This window comes from Chiloscyllium plagiosum, chromosome 18 (genome assembly GCF_004010195.1).
Source record: "Chiloscyllium plagiosum isolate BGI_BamShark_2017 chromosome 18, ASM401019v2, whole genome shotgun sequence".
Taxonomy (NCBI): domain Eukaryota; kingdom Metazoa; phylum Chordata; class Chondrichthyes; order Orectolobiformes; family Hemiscylliidae; genus Chiloscyllium; species Chiloscyllium plagiosum.
The window spans coordinates 58,890,597-58,908,617 of record NC_057727.1 but is presented as its reverse complement, the minus strand read 5'-3'; the positions used below and the strand labels follow the sequence as shown (position 1 = coordinate 58,908,617).

General features: G+C 41.8%; 1 protein-coding gene across 2 annotated transcripts in view; it reads right to left on the bottom strand.

The window, feature by feature from the left end:
* Positions 1-18,021, bottom strand: part of si:dkey-197j19.5 — a 60,135-nt gene that overhangs the window by 36,129 nt on the left and 5,985 nt on the right. For both annotated transcript variants that reach the window (XM_043708416.1, XM_043708417.1), the window contains 2 exons: positions 17,584-17,784; positions 6,664-6,877 (listed from right to left, as the gene is read on the bottom strand). In XM_043708416.1, the coding sequence (XP_043564351.1) occupies positions 6,664-6,877; positions 17,584-17,784 (415 nt within the window). The remainder of the gene's footprint in view (positions 1-6,663; positions 6,878-17,583; positions 17,785-18,021) is intronic.

Here is an 18,021-nt window from a genome sequence, read left to right as displayed (position 1 = left end):
CCCAGTTCTTAACTTCCAGCTCAGCACTGTCCCCATGACTTGTCTGGACTTGAGCTACCTGCCTATCTCCTTTTCCACCTATCCACTCCACCCTCTCCTCCCTGACCCATCACCTTCATCCCCTCCCCCACTCACCCATTGTACTCTGTGCTACTTTCTCCCCACCTCCCTCCTCTAGCTTATCTCTCCATGCTTCAGGCTCACTGCCTTTATTCCTGATGAAGGGCCTTTGCCCGAAATGTTGATTTCGAAGCTCCTTGAAAGCTGCCTGAACTGCTGTGCTCTTCCAGCACCACTAATCCAGAAGAATCTGGTTTCCAGCATCTGCAGTCATTGTTTTTACCTCGGAATGTTAGATCAGCCATGATCCCATTGAATGGGAGAGCAGACACAAGAGGCTGAAAGGTCTATTCCTGTTCCTATTTCTTATGGTCCCATGAAACCCATGTCCTCAGAAACCTAGCCTGGAGTTCTCGATTATCATCCAGTGACATTGCTACTAAACTACCACCTCCCCTTCATTTTCCATAGCTCTGGCCACATTTACTCTACACATAGACATCTTCCTTTTCCAGCACTGTAACTGTCTCCTTCGCAAACACTGCCACCCCGCTCCCTTCCTTCCTTTCTCTATTTTTCCTGAATAACTTATACCCAGGAATATTTAACACATTATCTTACCCTTCCTTGATCCAGGCCTCTGTCACCACCACAACAACACAAATCCACACTGCAATCTGGGTTGTAACTCTTAAATTTATTTACATACTCTGTGTATTAACATACATGCATTATGCATTGGATGTCCTTCCTTTTTCTCCTACCCGATTTCGGTGATTAAATTATTATTCTGCATGCTAGTGCCAGCTGTTTCCCTGCAAGCCCTATGCCAGCAAGACCTAGTATTCTGCTCTACTAATCGTTCTTGGTTCCCATGCCCATACCAAGCAAGTTTAAAGTCCACCCAATGGCACTAGCAAGATGCCGACAAGGTGTTCAGGTGCACCTAATTTGTACAGGTACTATTTTTGCCAGAGCCACTCCCAGTCCCTCATGAATCTAAAGACCTCTCTACTGCACAAAATTTCCAGCAATATATCCATTATCCTGTTATTTCTACACTCACTTGCACGTGGCATTGGAGTAATGTAGTGATTACTAAATTATGTAGTGACATGACTAGACAGGAGCCCAGACTTCTGAGGTGAGTAAACAAATTTATTTATTTGAGTAGATGGAACACCTGTAACTGCAAAATAATATAAATGCACACCTCCAATAGATAACACTGAGAAAATTGCTTCTGCTCAATGTGCCAGTCAATCTACTCACAGATACCAGAAATAGTAGAGGTAACATTGGTTGTGTGGCACTACTATTATGTTAAATGGAGTAGATGCTAAACTCTGTTACAGGCTTTTTGGGATGAATCGGCTCGCTTCCATGGATATTGAACCCTGTCATTCATTCAAAAGTGAAGTTAATCCCTGATAAATTGCATAATGTTCAACATAATTCACAATCCCCCACATATAGAAATATCCAAGTCCACATGCAGCAACAACTGGACAATATTTAGGCAAGTGGTGTGCAACATCTTTTCCAAATATGTAGCAAACAGCATCTCCAAGAAGACAGAATCTAACCATCACCCCTTGATAGCTACATCCTGGAGGCTACCATTGACCAGAAACTGAACTGGACCAGTCATATCAGTGCTGTAAGTTAAGAGGGGGGTTCAAAGCTTGGAAGTTTTAGAAAGCTTTTGTGACAATGCTATTTAACAAGGTCATTTTGTTTCTTTAAGAGAGGTTGTAAAGGTAGAGATGTTGAGGAGGCTAGAAAGAACCTCACTTAACAGTGGCAAGGGAGTGACTAGTTCTCCCCTTTCAGGTTTTTTCGAGTTTGGTTTACCTGTGGCAGTCACAAGATGTTGCAGTCCAGGAAGGTTGTATCTTCAGCACATGATTCCTGACTGACTTTCTCTCTGAAATGTTCCGACCGTAAGAATTGGTGTTTCATTTACCTTTTTTGCCAAGGGGTGTGTTTATGGGACGTTACTGGATTGAAACAGTTCCTTAGTTAAGTTGCTGATTAAGGTCAGTTAAGTTTTCCAATAGATAAATTATTCTAAATTCCGTTTTCTTTTGCTTATGTTTCAACTGTAATGTTTAAATAATTTCTGTGCTGCTTAAAGCCAAGTGGTTTAACCAGCTGTATCACACCTGGAATATCCACTTCACATCTGCCTTTAAAATAAGAAAAAGTTAGGGTCTAGGCTACCTTCTTAAAATATTTTGAAGGGGTCTAGCCTGATCCATAACACTTTGGATAAAGCTAGAGGTTGTTGTTCAAAATCAATCCACTTGAAACTGGTGGTAATACACTGGCATGAATTGAGAATTTGTTAGCTGACAGAAAATAGGAGGAATAAAAACGTTGTTAGTGAACTGGAAAGGAGTGACACATGGGCACCTCTGGGATCAGTATTTGGGCCTCAGCTATTCACAATATATTTCAATGATGTGGATGAGGGAAACGAGTTCAATATCTTCAAGTTTGTAAATGACAATTCTAGGTGGGATTGAGAGTGGTGAAGAGTATGGGAAGAGTTATTGGTACAAGTTGAGTGAGTGGGCAAATACGTGGCAGATACAGTATAGTGTGGAGATTGGCCAATGAGGTGAGAAAAACAGAATGATAGAATATTACTTAAATGATGATTGAATATCAATATTTCCCAATCTAAGGATATACATGAAGTGTCCTTGTATACAGGTCACCGAAACCAAGTATTCTGGTGCTGCAAACATTTAGGGAGCCACATGGCTTGTTGACCCTCACCACAACAGGATTTGAATACAAGGAAGTATTACTGCAGCTATACAGCGCTTGGAGAGACCACATCTGGAATATTGTGCGAACTCCTGCTCTCCTTATCCAAGAAATATACATGCAATAGAGGGTACCAGAAAAGGTTCATCTAACTGAAAACTGTGGTGGTCAATCTTCCAAATGAGGGAGTGGGTCAACTCGGCCTGTATAAATTGATGTTCAGAAGAATGAGGAGGAAATCTCATTGAAATATTCAATTCTGACAGGGCTGAAAGACTGGAGGTAGGGGTGATATTTTCTTTAGCTGGGGATCCAAAGCAACCAGGTCTCATGATATGTGGTAGGCGATTTTGGACTGAGATATGGAGAAATTTCTTCACTCAGAAAGAGGGTGGTGAACCTATGGAATTCTCTAAAGAAGAGAATTGTGGAGCTAAAGTGAATGAATATATTCAGGAATTAATTAAATTTCTAGATATTAAAGGTGGGGCAGTGCAGGAATAAGATATTGATAGACAGATTAGCCATGATCGTGTCAAATAGAAAACAGCTCAATGGGCTAAACCTTTTTTAAAAAAATCATTCACAGGATATGGTCATTACTTGTTAGACCAGCATTTATTGTTCCTCCTTAATAGGCAAATAAGAGTCACAACACATCAGGTCTGGAGTCAGATGTGGTCCAGACCAGGTAACGATGGCAGTTTCCTTCCATAAAGCATTTTAGTGAACCATATAGTTTTTTCTGATGATCAGCATTGGTCAATATTAGACTCTTAAGATTTATAGTGAATTCAAATTCCACTATCTATCATAGTGGGATTCCAATTCGAGTCCCTAGAAAATATCTAGGTCTCTGGATTAACAGTAAAGCAATTATGTCACTAAGCCATCAGATTCCCCTCAATGGCCTATTCCTTCTCTGAATTTCTATATTTTTACTTCTGCAGTGAGTATCTCATCATCCAAATCCCAAAACCTATCCAACATTCACAACTCAGGCATGTGATGGAATATTCTCCATTCACCTGGATGAGTTAAGAAGCTCAAGCACCTTCACTCCCTGCACCCCTTCACACACAGTGGCAGCAATATACATCATCTACAAGATGCACAACTGCCAAGCTTCCTTTGGCAGCATCTTCTAAACCTGTAAGCTCCACCATCTAGAAAGACAAAGATACCTGGAAACACTACCATCTGTAAGCTCCCCTCCAAGTCACTTCCGTCCTGACTTGGAAATACACTACATTTCCTGCAGCATCTTCAGGAGAAAAATCCTTCAATTCTCTTCTGAACAGCACTGTGGGTGCATGTGCAACACACCTCTGCATCAATACAAGAAGGCAACTGCCATCCTCTCTGGAATAATTAAGAATCAACAACAAATTCTGGCCGACATTCCAAGAAAGAATAAAACGCCTTTATAAAACATTGGTTTGGTTTCAAATGGAGGACTGCGTTCAATTCTGCATCAGAAAATTCATGAGAATTGCTCTGGATACAGCGGCAAGGGGATAAACTGAATAACACAGGATTGGTCTTCTTCAAAGAAAGAGGGTTTGAAAGAAGATTTAGAAGAAGTGTTACGGTTCGTAAGGGATCTAGACGAGTCAATGAAGAGGAGCCATTCTCAACGATGGAAGGTTCAAGAACCGGAGGATACCAATTAAATCTACAAGTATGATAGAATACTCTCCAGAAAGCTGGGGGTTGGCTAATGTGGTGCCATTATTTAAGGAAAGCTGTAAGAAAAAGCCAGGGAACTCTAGACCAGTGAGCTTTAAGTCACAAGGATTTACAAGGATGTTACCAGGACTGGGGGAGTTTGAATCATAGGAACAGACTGAATAGGTTGAGGCTTCTTTTTCTGAAGTGTTGGAAGCTGAGGGGTGACCTTACAGAGGTGTATAAAATCATGGGAGGCCTGGAAAGGGTGAATAGCCAAGGTCTTTTTCCTAGGATGGTGAAGTCCAAAACTAGAGGGTATAGATTTAAGGAGGGAGGAGAAAGATTTAAAAAGGACCTCAGGGGTAATTTTTTCACACTGAGGGTGGTGCACCGATAGAACAAGCTGCCCAAGGGATTGGTGGAGGCAGTTATATAATAACAGAAATGTTATATAATAATAATAACAACATTTAAAAGGCATCTGGATGGGTATATGATTGGAAGGGTTTAGAGGGATATGGGTCAAACGCTGTCAAATCAGCCAAGGTCATATTGAGACTTCTTAAGAGAAGGTGAGGACTGCAGATGCTGGAAGTCAGGGTCAAGAGTGTGGTGCTGGAAAAGCACAGCAGGTCAGGCAGCATCAGAGGAGCAGGAGGATCGACATTTCGGGCAGGAGTCTGATAAAGGGGGCTCATGCCCAAAACGTCAATTGTCCTGCTCCTCGGATGCTGCCCGACCTGCTGTGCTTTTCCAGCACCACACTCTTGACTCAGATTGGGATCTCTCATCGGCACAAACAAGTTGACCCAAAGGGCCTGTTGCTGTATGACTCTATGACTACCTGGATGTGTGTAGGTCCAACAGCACTCAAATAGTCTGATTGGTACTAAATCAACCACCCTCAATATTCACCATTTACTCGCTCCATCAGTGAACGTAACATATACAAGATGCACTGAAGGAATTCACCTTTGAGAACATCTTCCAAAAAGGGATTGCAATTGGATTTCCTTATACAGCTAAGATGAATCAAATCTTTCTGATTCAACTGCATGCAACTTTATCCCTTAGGAGTGAATCTCTTATAAAGAGTCCAGGAGAATGGTAGGGCGGAGGAATTAAGTCTTTGCATTAAAAGCATGGCTAGGGATCATGCATAGTGAAGCATCTGGGAGCAAGACATGGAGGCCAAGCAGAGTGCAAGATTATTGGGGTGTTTAAAACAGGAACAAAAATGCTGGAGATCTGAAATAAATACAAAGTGCTGTAGAAAGTCAGCAGGTGGTGCATATAAAATACTGACATGCGTGGTATGCATATGGAATGTATTGTACATTACTTTAAAGCATTCAGAACCCTTTCACCTCTACATCACATTCCAGATTAGCTCTGTACTCAACTCAGTGAATCAACAAATTCCACTCAAATATACATGTTGTAGTAATGTAATAGTTAAAACTAGTCAGAGAATAGTCACAATAAGTTGACACATGATCATGGAATTAATGCTCAGAGTTGAATGTGACACTTCTGTTGAGTTCCTCAGCACTGTAAGATAGGACTTGAAATGTTATCGGTTTCTCTCTCCACAAATGTTGCTAAATGTACTGAGGATCTCCAACCTTCTCTGTTTTTAGTTCAGATCTCCAGCCTCTATGGTATTATGCTTTTGACCCAATCCGAGAGCTCCTTACAACCACTGACGTGAAGTTCAAGTTTTGAAGTAAAGAAACCAGTTACATTTCAGTTTGATAACAACACGCCAGAGAACTGTCAATGAGTTGAAAAGGAAATGAAGAAATTCAAGACAAGAATTGATACGCAAAATAGTAATTGAACAACGAGTGGCCTTCAAACAAAGGAGATGGTTAAAGTTCAGAATAGACATGAGAGGAAAAAAGATTACTAAATTCTCCATGATCATTCCATGATTGTATGCCATTTTTGTACAAATGTCAGGTTATATCCAACATTTTTATCTGTATTGTTAAAATAATGGATCCACGACAAAAAAGCAGGTTCCCAACTCCACCCCTTCATTGAAAAGTGGGGATCTAAATTGGGATTTACAAGAACTGACCACAATGAAAGTTTATATTGTGGCGTTTGGTGGATTTGGGAAGTAGGCTGCACAGAGTTACATTTGAATGTTACCTTTCTCAAGCATTCTTTCAGTAAAAGAGATGCCATAGTATTGGCACATTTTCAGGATTTTCTTATATTCCTCAAGGCAGCGTTGCCTATGCACATTGTTTGCCTTTCCCATCTCTCCAGCTATTGTAGTCGGTAGTGAATGACAGGCTATGGTACGCTTCTCTCCTCTCACAAGCAGACATTTTCCCATCAAATCCATGTGATGCAGTTTGTCCTGCAAGGTTCAGAAGAGAACAGAGATAACGAATGACAAATATTGAATTATATCTTTCAGTTAATAAATTGACTGTAACATTAGCAAAACCAGAGAGAGCCCCGTTGTTGACAAAGCCAACAATCCAGGTAATAACGGCCATGAGTCTCTCCAAGGGAACTGCCCTATTCACTGGCCTGACCATTACTGACCGTCTCTTAGAAATGGTGCTTGGCAAGGAAGTCAACTATATGAAAAGGTCCAATTAGTTGACCTCAAAATCCAGTTGAAATTCTCTGCTCAGCATATTGAATGATCAAAAAGAAAGGCCGACTTGGCAAAGGTACAGGCAAAAATAAAGCATAGTAAACTTAAATATGTGTTTCTAAAGAGAGAGCAACACATACAAGTCCAAAAGTAAAAAAAACAAAGCATTATGGGTCTTTTTCTCGTCAATAGGATGCACACAATACAGAGATCCCAGTGTGGGGGAGGTAGTGAGAAAAGTTTGGTGATATTTCAGACAAGGGCTGCTGGGTGTATGGGAAAACTCAAGAGGATTGGAGTTTTACTTGCTATACTTCCCCTGGGAGGATACTGTGAAGGATTTACATTATACCAAATCTCTGCGTTAACCTTGGCAAAAGAAACAGTTGACAAATACGATGTCATTGATGCCGGCATTCAAAGGCACATACGATTGCAGTGTGGGAGACTGCCTCTCTGGTGCCAGAATCAAGGGAGTCAATCATCAGCTACAGAACACTGCTAATTGGTAACAACACAATAGTTAATTTTGCATTAGAGTGACAGACCAACAACTGAGTCAAGAAGTGTGATGCTGGAAAATCACAGCAGGTCAGGCAGCATCCAAGGAGAAGGAGAATAGATGTTTCGAGCAGGAGTCTGATGAAGGGCTCGTGCCCGAAAGGTCGATCCTTCTGCTCCTCAGATGCTGCCTGACCTGCAGTGATTTTCCAGCACCACACTTTTGACTCCAATTGGGATCTCTGATCGGCACAAACAAGTTGAACCAAAAGGACCTGTTGCTGTATGACTCTATGACTATCTGGATTTGTGTATGTGGATTCCTGATGAAGGACTTATGCCCAAAACAATCGATTCTCCTGCTCCTCTGATGCTGCCTGACCTGCTGTGCTTTTCCAGCTCCACACTTTTCAACTCTGATCTCCAGCACCTGCAGTCCTCACTTTATCCTAGTTCAAGGAATTGACCCTGCTGACCCCAGATCAGAGAAACTGATACAATCAATCAGCATCAGAGTTCTACACACTAGAACCTGTCAGAGAGAGTAAAAGTAAATTGGGTGAAAAATATTATTTTATGACAACCATTCAGATGGATAAGAACAAAGTGGGAGATTAAGTTCATGATTTAACTATATAACAAGCTAGTTTTCTGCAGTTCTAAAGTTTATTACAATTCACTTTCCATTTGTTCTTTTAGTGCTATGTAGTGTCAATGGCAAGATGGCGGAGTAGTGACAATTTCACTAGGCAAGTAATGCAGAGATCCAATTAGTGATTTGAGGACCACAGCAATTAGTGGAATTTGAATTTGATAAACCTGGAATTGAAATCACGATTAGGAAGCTAGAAATAAAAATACAGTGCTGGAGGAATTCGCCAGGAGAAATAAAATCAGAAAGTGCTGGAGAAATTCAGCAGATAAAGCAGCATCTGTGGAAAGAGAAACAGAGCAAAGCTTTTGAGTCCAACATAACTTTTCTTTGGACTGAAAGGGAATGAAAAGTAATCTATTACAGAGGAAGAGCATCAGGAACTGTTGGCAAGAGCAAATGACATAGGGGGTGCTAATGCTAAGTATGAACAGTTTACAATACGTCAGCTCTGCTGAGAGCAAACTGACATAAAGACGACACCAGGGAAGGGGTGTGATCAAAATAGAGGTCAGTGTCTATTCAGTTCATGGTCAGTGTTCTATTTCAGACCTGCAGCATCCAGAACAGGTCTGAGGAAGAGTCACTGGACCGGAAATGCTAACTCTGATTTCTCTCCACAGACGTTGCCAGACTTGCTGAACTTTCCAGCAATTTCTGTTTTTATTTCTGATTTCCAGCATCCACAATTCTTTTAATTTTTAACTAAAAGAATTGTTTGCAGGCTGTTCTCCAAATTGTTGTTCAGGCTTCTGAATCCACTTCTCCCCAAAACATCAAACAGACAATGTATTACTTTGTTCAGTCCCCTAGTTTCAGAAGTCACTCCAAAATGAGCTTCACTTTCATGCCATCCTCAAGATGGTCTATATCCATCTAGAGATCATTCACCACTTTCTCAGCTCATCTGCTGCTGAAACCCTCATCTAGGTTTTTGTTAACTCTGTACTTGACTGTCCCAACATACACTTGGCTGGTGTTCCACAGTCTTTCCTCCATACACTTGAGACTGTCCAAAATTATTGTTTACTGTGTTTGAACACATACCCAGTCCCAAATAACCTGTCACCCCTATGCCCACTGACCTACACTGGCCCCTATGCCGACTTCCCACATCTTGATTTTCAAATGTTCATTCCTATTCCTTCCATTGCCTTGCCCTCCCCTACCCCTTAATTTCCTTCAGCACCACAAACCTTGATGATTTCTCTAATCTTCCAACTGTGGCCTCTTATCATCCATAGTTTTAACCCACCTCCAATCTTCAATTACCTGTGCCTTAAAAATGGAAATACTCTCAATCACTCAATATCTACATCACTCACTTCCTTTAAAATACTTCTTACAGGCAACCTCATTGTCCAAGCTGTTGGCCATCTAATCTGCTGGCCCTGAAGCTTTTGAAAGGAAGCAAATAAATCAAATGTAGAAGTCAAACAAAGCATTAAGAAAGAAGGTAAAAGAAGATGATGATAAACAGTTTGGAAGAATCACAGAGGCTTAGCTATAGTGAATTTCACACACTATTTTATTTCTCTCACTCTGTCAAGCTTGGCAAAATGTTTATAAGCTGATGGATGTCAGAGTGTGAGGCAAGAGATCCTGAGAATCTGATCTGTCTTCAGCAAGTAGCTAGCTACGGGAACTACTCAAATAATAGTAAGAAGATTATTATGTTAAACTTGTTTCCAATGGCTTTCCAGTGCCCTAAGAAGACAGATGCTCACAGTATTATATATCATAATGATTGATGCAACTTTATCAGGGCCACATCCAGGGAGTAGTTCCATGTAGTGCAATGGTCAAGGTGTGTTTTGATATAATGGCAGGGACATTACCAGATGGCAGAGACACCAGATGGCAGACCAGATGTTCAGGCTTCTGGCCCGTCCATTCTCTCATGTGACTGACCACATCTTGTTTTAAATTTTTTTTTCTTCATTTGACTTTTGAATCAAATACATTTTTTCTTCTTTTTGCAGCTGCGATGGTGTAGAAAGACGTTGCAACAGCTTGAGCACCTGTTCCAGCATCAACAGATCTTTTTTACCTTTGCTGTTTCGGTGGTGTGCATTCTCAAGAGTTAATTTGGATGGTCTGTCAGTCCTCCGAAGTTGAGAATGGGTCCTGGTCCTCAAGAGTTGATACAGTCTCCTGGCTATGGCGGAGGCTGGAGTATCGGCTGGCAGAGGTGACATATTGGGTTCGGTCAGTGGTGGCAGGGGCTGCTTCAACGTGCTTCCTCCTTATAGGATCCTTAGTGTGGAAACAGGCCATTTGGCCCAACAAGTCCACATCGACACTCCGAAGAGTAACCCATCCAGACCCATTCCCTTACCTAATATTTCCCCTGATTAATGCACCTAACCTATGCAGCTCTGGACACTACGGGCAATTTAGCAAAGCCAATTCACCTAACTTGCATATCTCTGGACTTGGGAGGAAACCAGAGCACCCGGAGAAAACTCACGCAGACCCAGGGAGAATGTTCAAACTCCACACAGACACAGTCACCCAACGCAGGAATCGAATCCTGCTGTGAGGCAGCACTACTAACCACTGACGTGCCCTTCGTGTTGCGGCCTCGAGGTTTTGATAGCTGTGCAGTAAGGCATGTCCTGTAGCCACTTATGGAAAAAATCAATAAGCCATGGTTTGAACAAAAAAAAGAAATTTGTCCTAAATTATAACTTAAAAATAATAACTTGTGTATTTAAAATGGTGCCGGACTAATTATGGCCTCTTACACATTTATGAGAATACAGGAAAATGTGTATGTAACAATAAGTTAGTGTGCCATATATGTTATCCTAAACAAGGTATAACCACTGTCATCGGTAAGTTTTATCATTTTGAATTATTTCAGAAATTGATAGCAAAGATGTAAGCAAGTTAATTAACACTGCTGAATTCTAACATATGTGGGAGGATACTTGCTCTGAACTCACTCTATTTCTTAAGTACTTCACACTGCTGTTACACATTTATCTTCAAGTTGCTGTTTTTAGCCCATGTTGCCAAACCACATTATTCAAATCTGCCCTTTCCCCAGGTGAGAACTTTTACTACTTCTTGATCTTTGTCCTTTTTGTAAAAACCAAACCTTTTTAGTTTTTTTGTATCTTTAATTGAAAACTAAAATGGCAAATGGAAGCGTTAAATGCCAAGGATTGCATATCGAGTCATAGAGATGTACAGCATGGAAACAGACCCTTCGGTCCAACCCGTCCATGCCAACCAGCAATCCCAACCCAATCTAGTCCCACTTGCCCCATATCCCTCCAAACCCTTCCTATTCATATACCTATCCAGATGCCTTTTAAATGTTACAATTGTACCAGCCTCCACCACCTCCTCTGGCAGTCCATTCCAGACATTCTGTGTGAAAAAGATGCCGCTTAAGTCCATTTTATATCTTTCCCCTCTCACCCCAAACCTATGCCCTCTAGTTCTGGACTCTCTGACCCCAAGGAAAAGACTTTGTCTATTTATCCTAGCCATGCCCCTCATAATTTTGTAAACCTCTATAAGGTCACCCCTCAGCCTCCGACACTCCAGGGAAAATAGCCCCAGCCTGTTCAGCCTCTCCCTACAGCTCAAATCCTCAACCCTGGCAACATCCTTGTAAATCTTTTCTGAACCCTTTCAAGTTTCACAACATGTTTGCAATAGGAAGGAGACCAGAATTGCACGCAATATTCCAACAGTGGCCTAACCAATGTCCTGTATGACCGCAACATGACCGCCCAACTCCGGTACTCAATATTCTGACCAATAAAGGAAAGCATACCGAATGCCTTCTTCACTATCCTATCTACCTGTGACTCTACTTTCAAGGAGCTATGAACCTGCACTCCAAGGTCTCTTTGTTCAGTAACACTCCCTAGGGCCTTACCATTAAGTGTATAAGTCCTCTTAAGATTTGCTTTTCCAAAATGCAGCACCTCACATTTATCCGAATTAAACTCCATCTGCCACTTCTTAGCCCATTGGCCCATCTGATCAAGATCCTGTTGTAATCTGAGGTAACCTTCTTTACTGTCCACTACACCTCCAATTTTGGTGTCATCTGCAAACTTACTATCTGTACCTCTTATGCTCACATCCAAATCATTTATATAAATGATGAAAAGTAGAGGCACAGATCCTTATGGCACTCCACTGGTCACAGGCCTCCACTCTGAAAAACAAGCAACCACCACCACCGCCTGTCTTTTACCTTTGAGCCAGTTCTGTATCCAAATGGCTAATTCTCCCTGTATTCCATGTGATCTAACCTTGCTAACCAGTCTACCATGAGGAACCTTTATCGAACTCCTTAAAGAAGATCAGATCAACCGCTCTACTCTTATCAATCCTCTTTGGTACTTCTTCAAAAAACTCAATCAAGTTTGTGAGACATGATTTCCCACGCACAAAGCCATGTTGATTACCCTTAATCAGTCCTCGCCTTTCCAAATACATGTACATCCAGTCCCTCGGGATTCCCTCCAACAACTTGCCCACCACCAATGTCAGGCTCACTGGTCTACAGTTCCCTGGCTTGTCCTTACCACCTTTCCTAAACAGTGGCACCATGTTAGCCAACCTCCAGTCTTCCGGCACCTCACCTGTGACTATCAATGATACAAATATCTCAGCAAGAGGCGCAGCAACCACTTCCCTAGCTTCCCACAGAGTTCTAGGGTACATCTGTTCAGGTCCTGGTGATTTATCCACCTTTATGTGTTTCAAGACATAAGGCACTTCCACCTCTGCTACACTTTTTAAAAAGTTACTAAAACTCATTTTATGTGCTGTTTACAAAGCTGATGGTTCAAGCAGGGAGAAAGCCTAGTTACATGTGAGCTAGAGCCACAAGGTCTACCGATAAAGCCAGCAAGAAGTATCTGATTTGTTCATGAAATATTGCCAACAACTATGCAATTGAGTCCAAGGTAGCTGAACAGCTTGTGTGAAATTAAGGTTAGGTCAGAGGCCATCAGGCAGGGAATAAACCATTGTGCTCTGTAGTAGAAAACATCTCAAGCCTGAAGTTTAACCCAGCTTATTTTCCCTTTCCAGTTATCGTAAGCTGTGACTTTTAATTCACAAGTGAAATACTTTATAAGTGTGAACCAATCACTCTGTCCCTCCTGCAAACAAGTAAAAATACCTGGAGAAGGAAGATCAAGAAGCAGCATTTTGATCAGCGCAAATAAAATTTCAGCAAATCCTGCAACCAGAGGTCACTGCACTACCTGTCTAATCTTCCCTTCAGCTCATTAACACACAGGCGTTTTGTTTGTGTCTGTCTGTATGTGTGTATAAAAGAGGAGTTTAAGTAAGTTAGAGTCATAGAGATCCACAGGATGGAAACAGACCCTTCGGTCCACGCGTCCATGCCGACCAGTTATCCCAATCCAATTTAGTCAGCAACCGGCCCATGCCAGCAACCGGCCAACCTGCTAGCAACCGGCCCATATCCCTCCAAACTCTTTCTATGCACATACCCATCCAGGTGCCTTTTAAATGTTGCAATTGTACCAGCCTCCAACACTTCCTCTGGCAGCCCAACCCATACACGTACCAGCCTCTATGTGAAAAGGTTGCCCTCAGGTCTCTTTTATATTTTCCCCTCCCACCCCAAACCTATGCCCTCTAGTTCTGGACTCCCCGACCCCAGGTAAAAGACTTTGTCTATTTATCCTAGCCATGCCCCTCATAATTTTGTAAACCTCTATAAGGTCACCCCTCAGCCTCTGACACTCCAGGGAAAACAACCCCAGCCTGGTCAGCCTCTCCCTATAGCTCAAATCCTCTAACCCTGGCAACATCCTTGTCAATCTTTTCTGAACCCTTTCAAGTTTCACAACATCATTCCAGTATGAAGTAGGCCAACAGCAATGGGTGGCACAGTGGTTAGTACTGTTGCCTCACATCGCCAGAGACCCGGGTTCAATTCCCGCCTCAGGCGACTGACTGTGTGGAGTTTGCACATTCTCCCCGTGTCTGAGTGGGTTTCCTCCGGGTGGTCCGGTTTCCTCCCACAATCCAAAAAATGTGCAGGTTAGGCGAATTGGCCATGCTAAATTGCCTGTAGTGTTAGGTGAAGGGGTAAATGTAGGGGAATGGGTCAGGGTGGGTTACGCTTCGACAGGTCGGTGTGGACTTGTTGGGCTGAAGGGTCTCTTTTTAGTGTGGCCTGTTTCCACACTAAGTAACCTAATCTAATCTAAATATTCCAACAGTGAGTTTTAATGAGTTGAATTGTATGCCAATGACTCATAATTGTCTATCTGCAGTTAGAATCTATTTATTTGTAATAAATAATAATTCTTGATAAGTACAGTCATTTGGTCTGGTAAATTGGGGGAATCTACATTTTTAAAAATCATTGAACTTTTGTTGTGACTCTGGGAGTATAGAGGCTTGATTTCTGGGATCATACTCAAGTGAAATGTATTTTCTTTTACATAACTACATTAAATCTGACTGTTTTTCATTAGGGACATCCCTTACATCCTAAAAGGAAATTCAAAACGACCCTTCCTCTTGTTAGTTTTGTTACAGACTGGTTAAAAAATTCTGAACACTAAATTCTGCAGCCACTGTGTCTTTCACACTGAATTTATCTCTGTTAATATTGAACTGGTTGACCCCTCCCCCACTCTTCGTGTCTAGCTGTTTCTGTACCTCTCAACAATTTGCCTTTATATTAACATCATTGCTCTGACTCTTTGAGAATCCATCATACACACACAGCGTGTTATATTTTTGCTTTTCTGTTTAACCTATACAAACTAATTTGATTAATCTTCAGGTGTATCAAGCCCACTCACAAATATTACACTTCTCTCCTTGATAAAAATTATTTCTCTCATTTGTTGAACCGGTATCCAGCCATGTCGAACAGCCCATCCAGCCTATCTTTAGGTCATGTTTCAGTATCAGTTCCGACAATTTATCTGTGTGTCCATCTCCTCTACAATATTCACTAATTTTCTTGTATTACTAAAATATAAATCAATCAACAATCTCTGAACAACTTCTGTGTAATTTATTTTGCAGCCTGTGTCTCCTCCATCTTCCACACTCATTTACAGGTAATGCTCACTGCATTTAATAACTGCCCAAATGCAGCAAATTCAAAGACTCAGAATATGACTTGTCAATTGACATCTTCATCTAAAACTCCTGTAAGCCTTTTTTATCCATTACAGCCTTCTGTCACACATCAACCAACACAGCCTGATGATGAAGGAGAAATGCTCTAACTTAACCATGTCATTGTCTGAGCTGCTTTGGCAGTCTCTTTATGGCTATGATAAATTAGAGCACTTCCAATAACACTTACATCAAGACTTGGCCAATATCAAGTGTTGTACTTTAACCAACATGACATTTCAACCTGGTAGTGCTGCAATACAGGACTTAGCTATTTGGCATTTCATTTGACTTTCATGCCAAATAGCTCAGCACCATCCATTAAACAGGGCGAAATGATGCCAGAAGTATTAGATCAGATCAAGGTTCCATAATCTTGTCACATTCGGTCATTAATCGTGGTGCACAATTAATTAACAGGCAGAGACGGAGGCTCCACAAATGATGAAGAAGCCCAGATCATCAGTGAAAAAGACACAGCTGATGCATTTACAGCAAGCTTTGGCCAAAATCATGGAGTCGATGAGCCATCTCAGCTTCTGCCTAAGGTCCTCAGCATCACAAATGCAAGCTATGAGCAAATTCAATTAGTTGCTGTAGTTGTGGGTATGTTTGCCAAGCTGGAACGTTGATTCGATATCACCTCAAAAGGGAACGAAACATCTGTGAATCAACTTCCCAGCTCATCGAATATACCCACAACTATATCAACTGGCACCCACGCAACAAATCTTCATGCAAACATTGAAAGTCAATTAGTTCAATGCAATATCACCAAATAGAAGGCACTGGATATGCAGTAGTTCTGGGCTCACACATTATTCCAACAATAGGACTAGCTGCACCTTTAACCAAGTTGTTCTAGTACAGCTATAACATTGGCATCTACTCAAATTGCAAATTTGCCCAGGTATGTCCTATACAAAAAGGCAGGGCTAATCTAACCCTATTATGCCCCATTAGTCTACTATTGATCATCAGTGAAGCCATAGAGTCAGAGTCACACAGCACTGAGACAGGCCCTTCAGCCCAAACTGGTCCATGCCAACCAAAACATTCATCCATGCTAACCCCATTTCACTGCACTTGGTCCCTATTCTTCTAAACCCTTCGTAACCAGTGAATTTATCCATAAGCCTATTAAATGTTGTTAATGTACCCACCGAAACCACTTCCGCGAGCAGCTCATTTCATATGCATATTAGATTAGATTCCCTGCAGCGTGGAAACAGACCATTTGGCCCACAAGTCCACACTGACTCCAAAGAGTAACCTACCAAGACCCACTTCCCTCTGACTAATGCCTAACACTATGGGCAATTTAACATGGGCAATTCACCTAACTTGCACATCTTTGAACTAAGGAAGAAAACCAGAGCACCTGGAGGAAACCCACACAGACAGGGGGAGAACGTGCAAACTCCATACAGACCTGAGGCTGGAATCAAACCAGGATCCTTAGCACCGTGCTGCCCTATTACTGTCTGTGTAAATAAGTTGTCCCTCAGTTTCCCTTTTATTCTTTTCCCCTCTAACCTTAAACCGATGCCCTCTCGTCCTTAATCCCCAATCCTGGAAAAAGGACAGAATGCATTCACCCTATTCCTGACACTAGGTGCAAATGACTGTTCTTGATGTCATGGCAGCACTTGACCAAACATAGAATCATGGAGCCCTGGCAAAACCAGAGTCAATAGAAATCAAGGGGGAAAGCTCTCCACTGGTTAGTACTACCTGGAACAAAAGGATTGTTGCAGTTGTTGGAAATTAATCACCCAAGGCCCATAACAACACTGCAGATGCTCCTTAAAGTAGATAATTGCTAAATAACCTGCTCAAAAATGTTACTACACATTTCTGGAGCAGGTGGGACTAAAACCTGGGTGTTCTGGACCAGAGGTAGGGATTCTGCCACTGCACCACAACAGACTCCTCGGCATTCCTCACGATAATTGACTAGTCTCAACCATCTTCAGCTCTTTTAGCAATGGCCTTCCCTCAACCCTAAGGTCAGAAGTAGAGATGTTCTCTGATGATTGCACAATGTTCAGTACCAGTCCATTCATGACTCCACAGATACTGAACCGTGTGCATCAAGACTAGATCATGTTCACTCCCCTTGACAAGTCAGTCACTGAATTTAAATCCTTGAGATCCTCACCTTGTCAAACTGCGTGAAGACATCTTGTGAATGTTTCTCTTTTTGTTCTGTTTTACTGCTTGAGAAGATGTCCTCTGATCTCCGCTGTTCTTGATCCCAATTTTCCTTAAGTAGTTCCTCTGGCTCCAGAGAGGATAAATTCATCATCAAACCAATGTCATAAAATGAGCTCAATTCCATTTCTTTCTGCGAAGTGTTTATCTGTAACACATGGTCAAAATTATTGCAATAACTTGAGTACTAAATACTTCATTATTATTACTTTTGTTATGAGGGGGCAGGAATGAGAAAGGTGAGTAGGAGATTTGGGGCAAGTGAGAGCAGGATATGCAAGCAGGAGGCAGAGCAAAGTGGAGGAAGGCTGAGAGCATAAGTTGGTGAGGATGTGGTGATGTGGTGGGGGTGGAGTGTCTGGAGGAAGGAAGGAAGTGGAGAGAG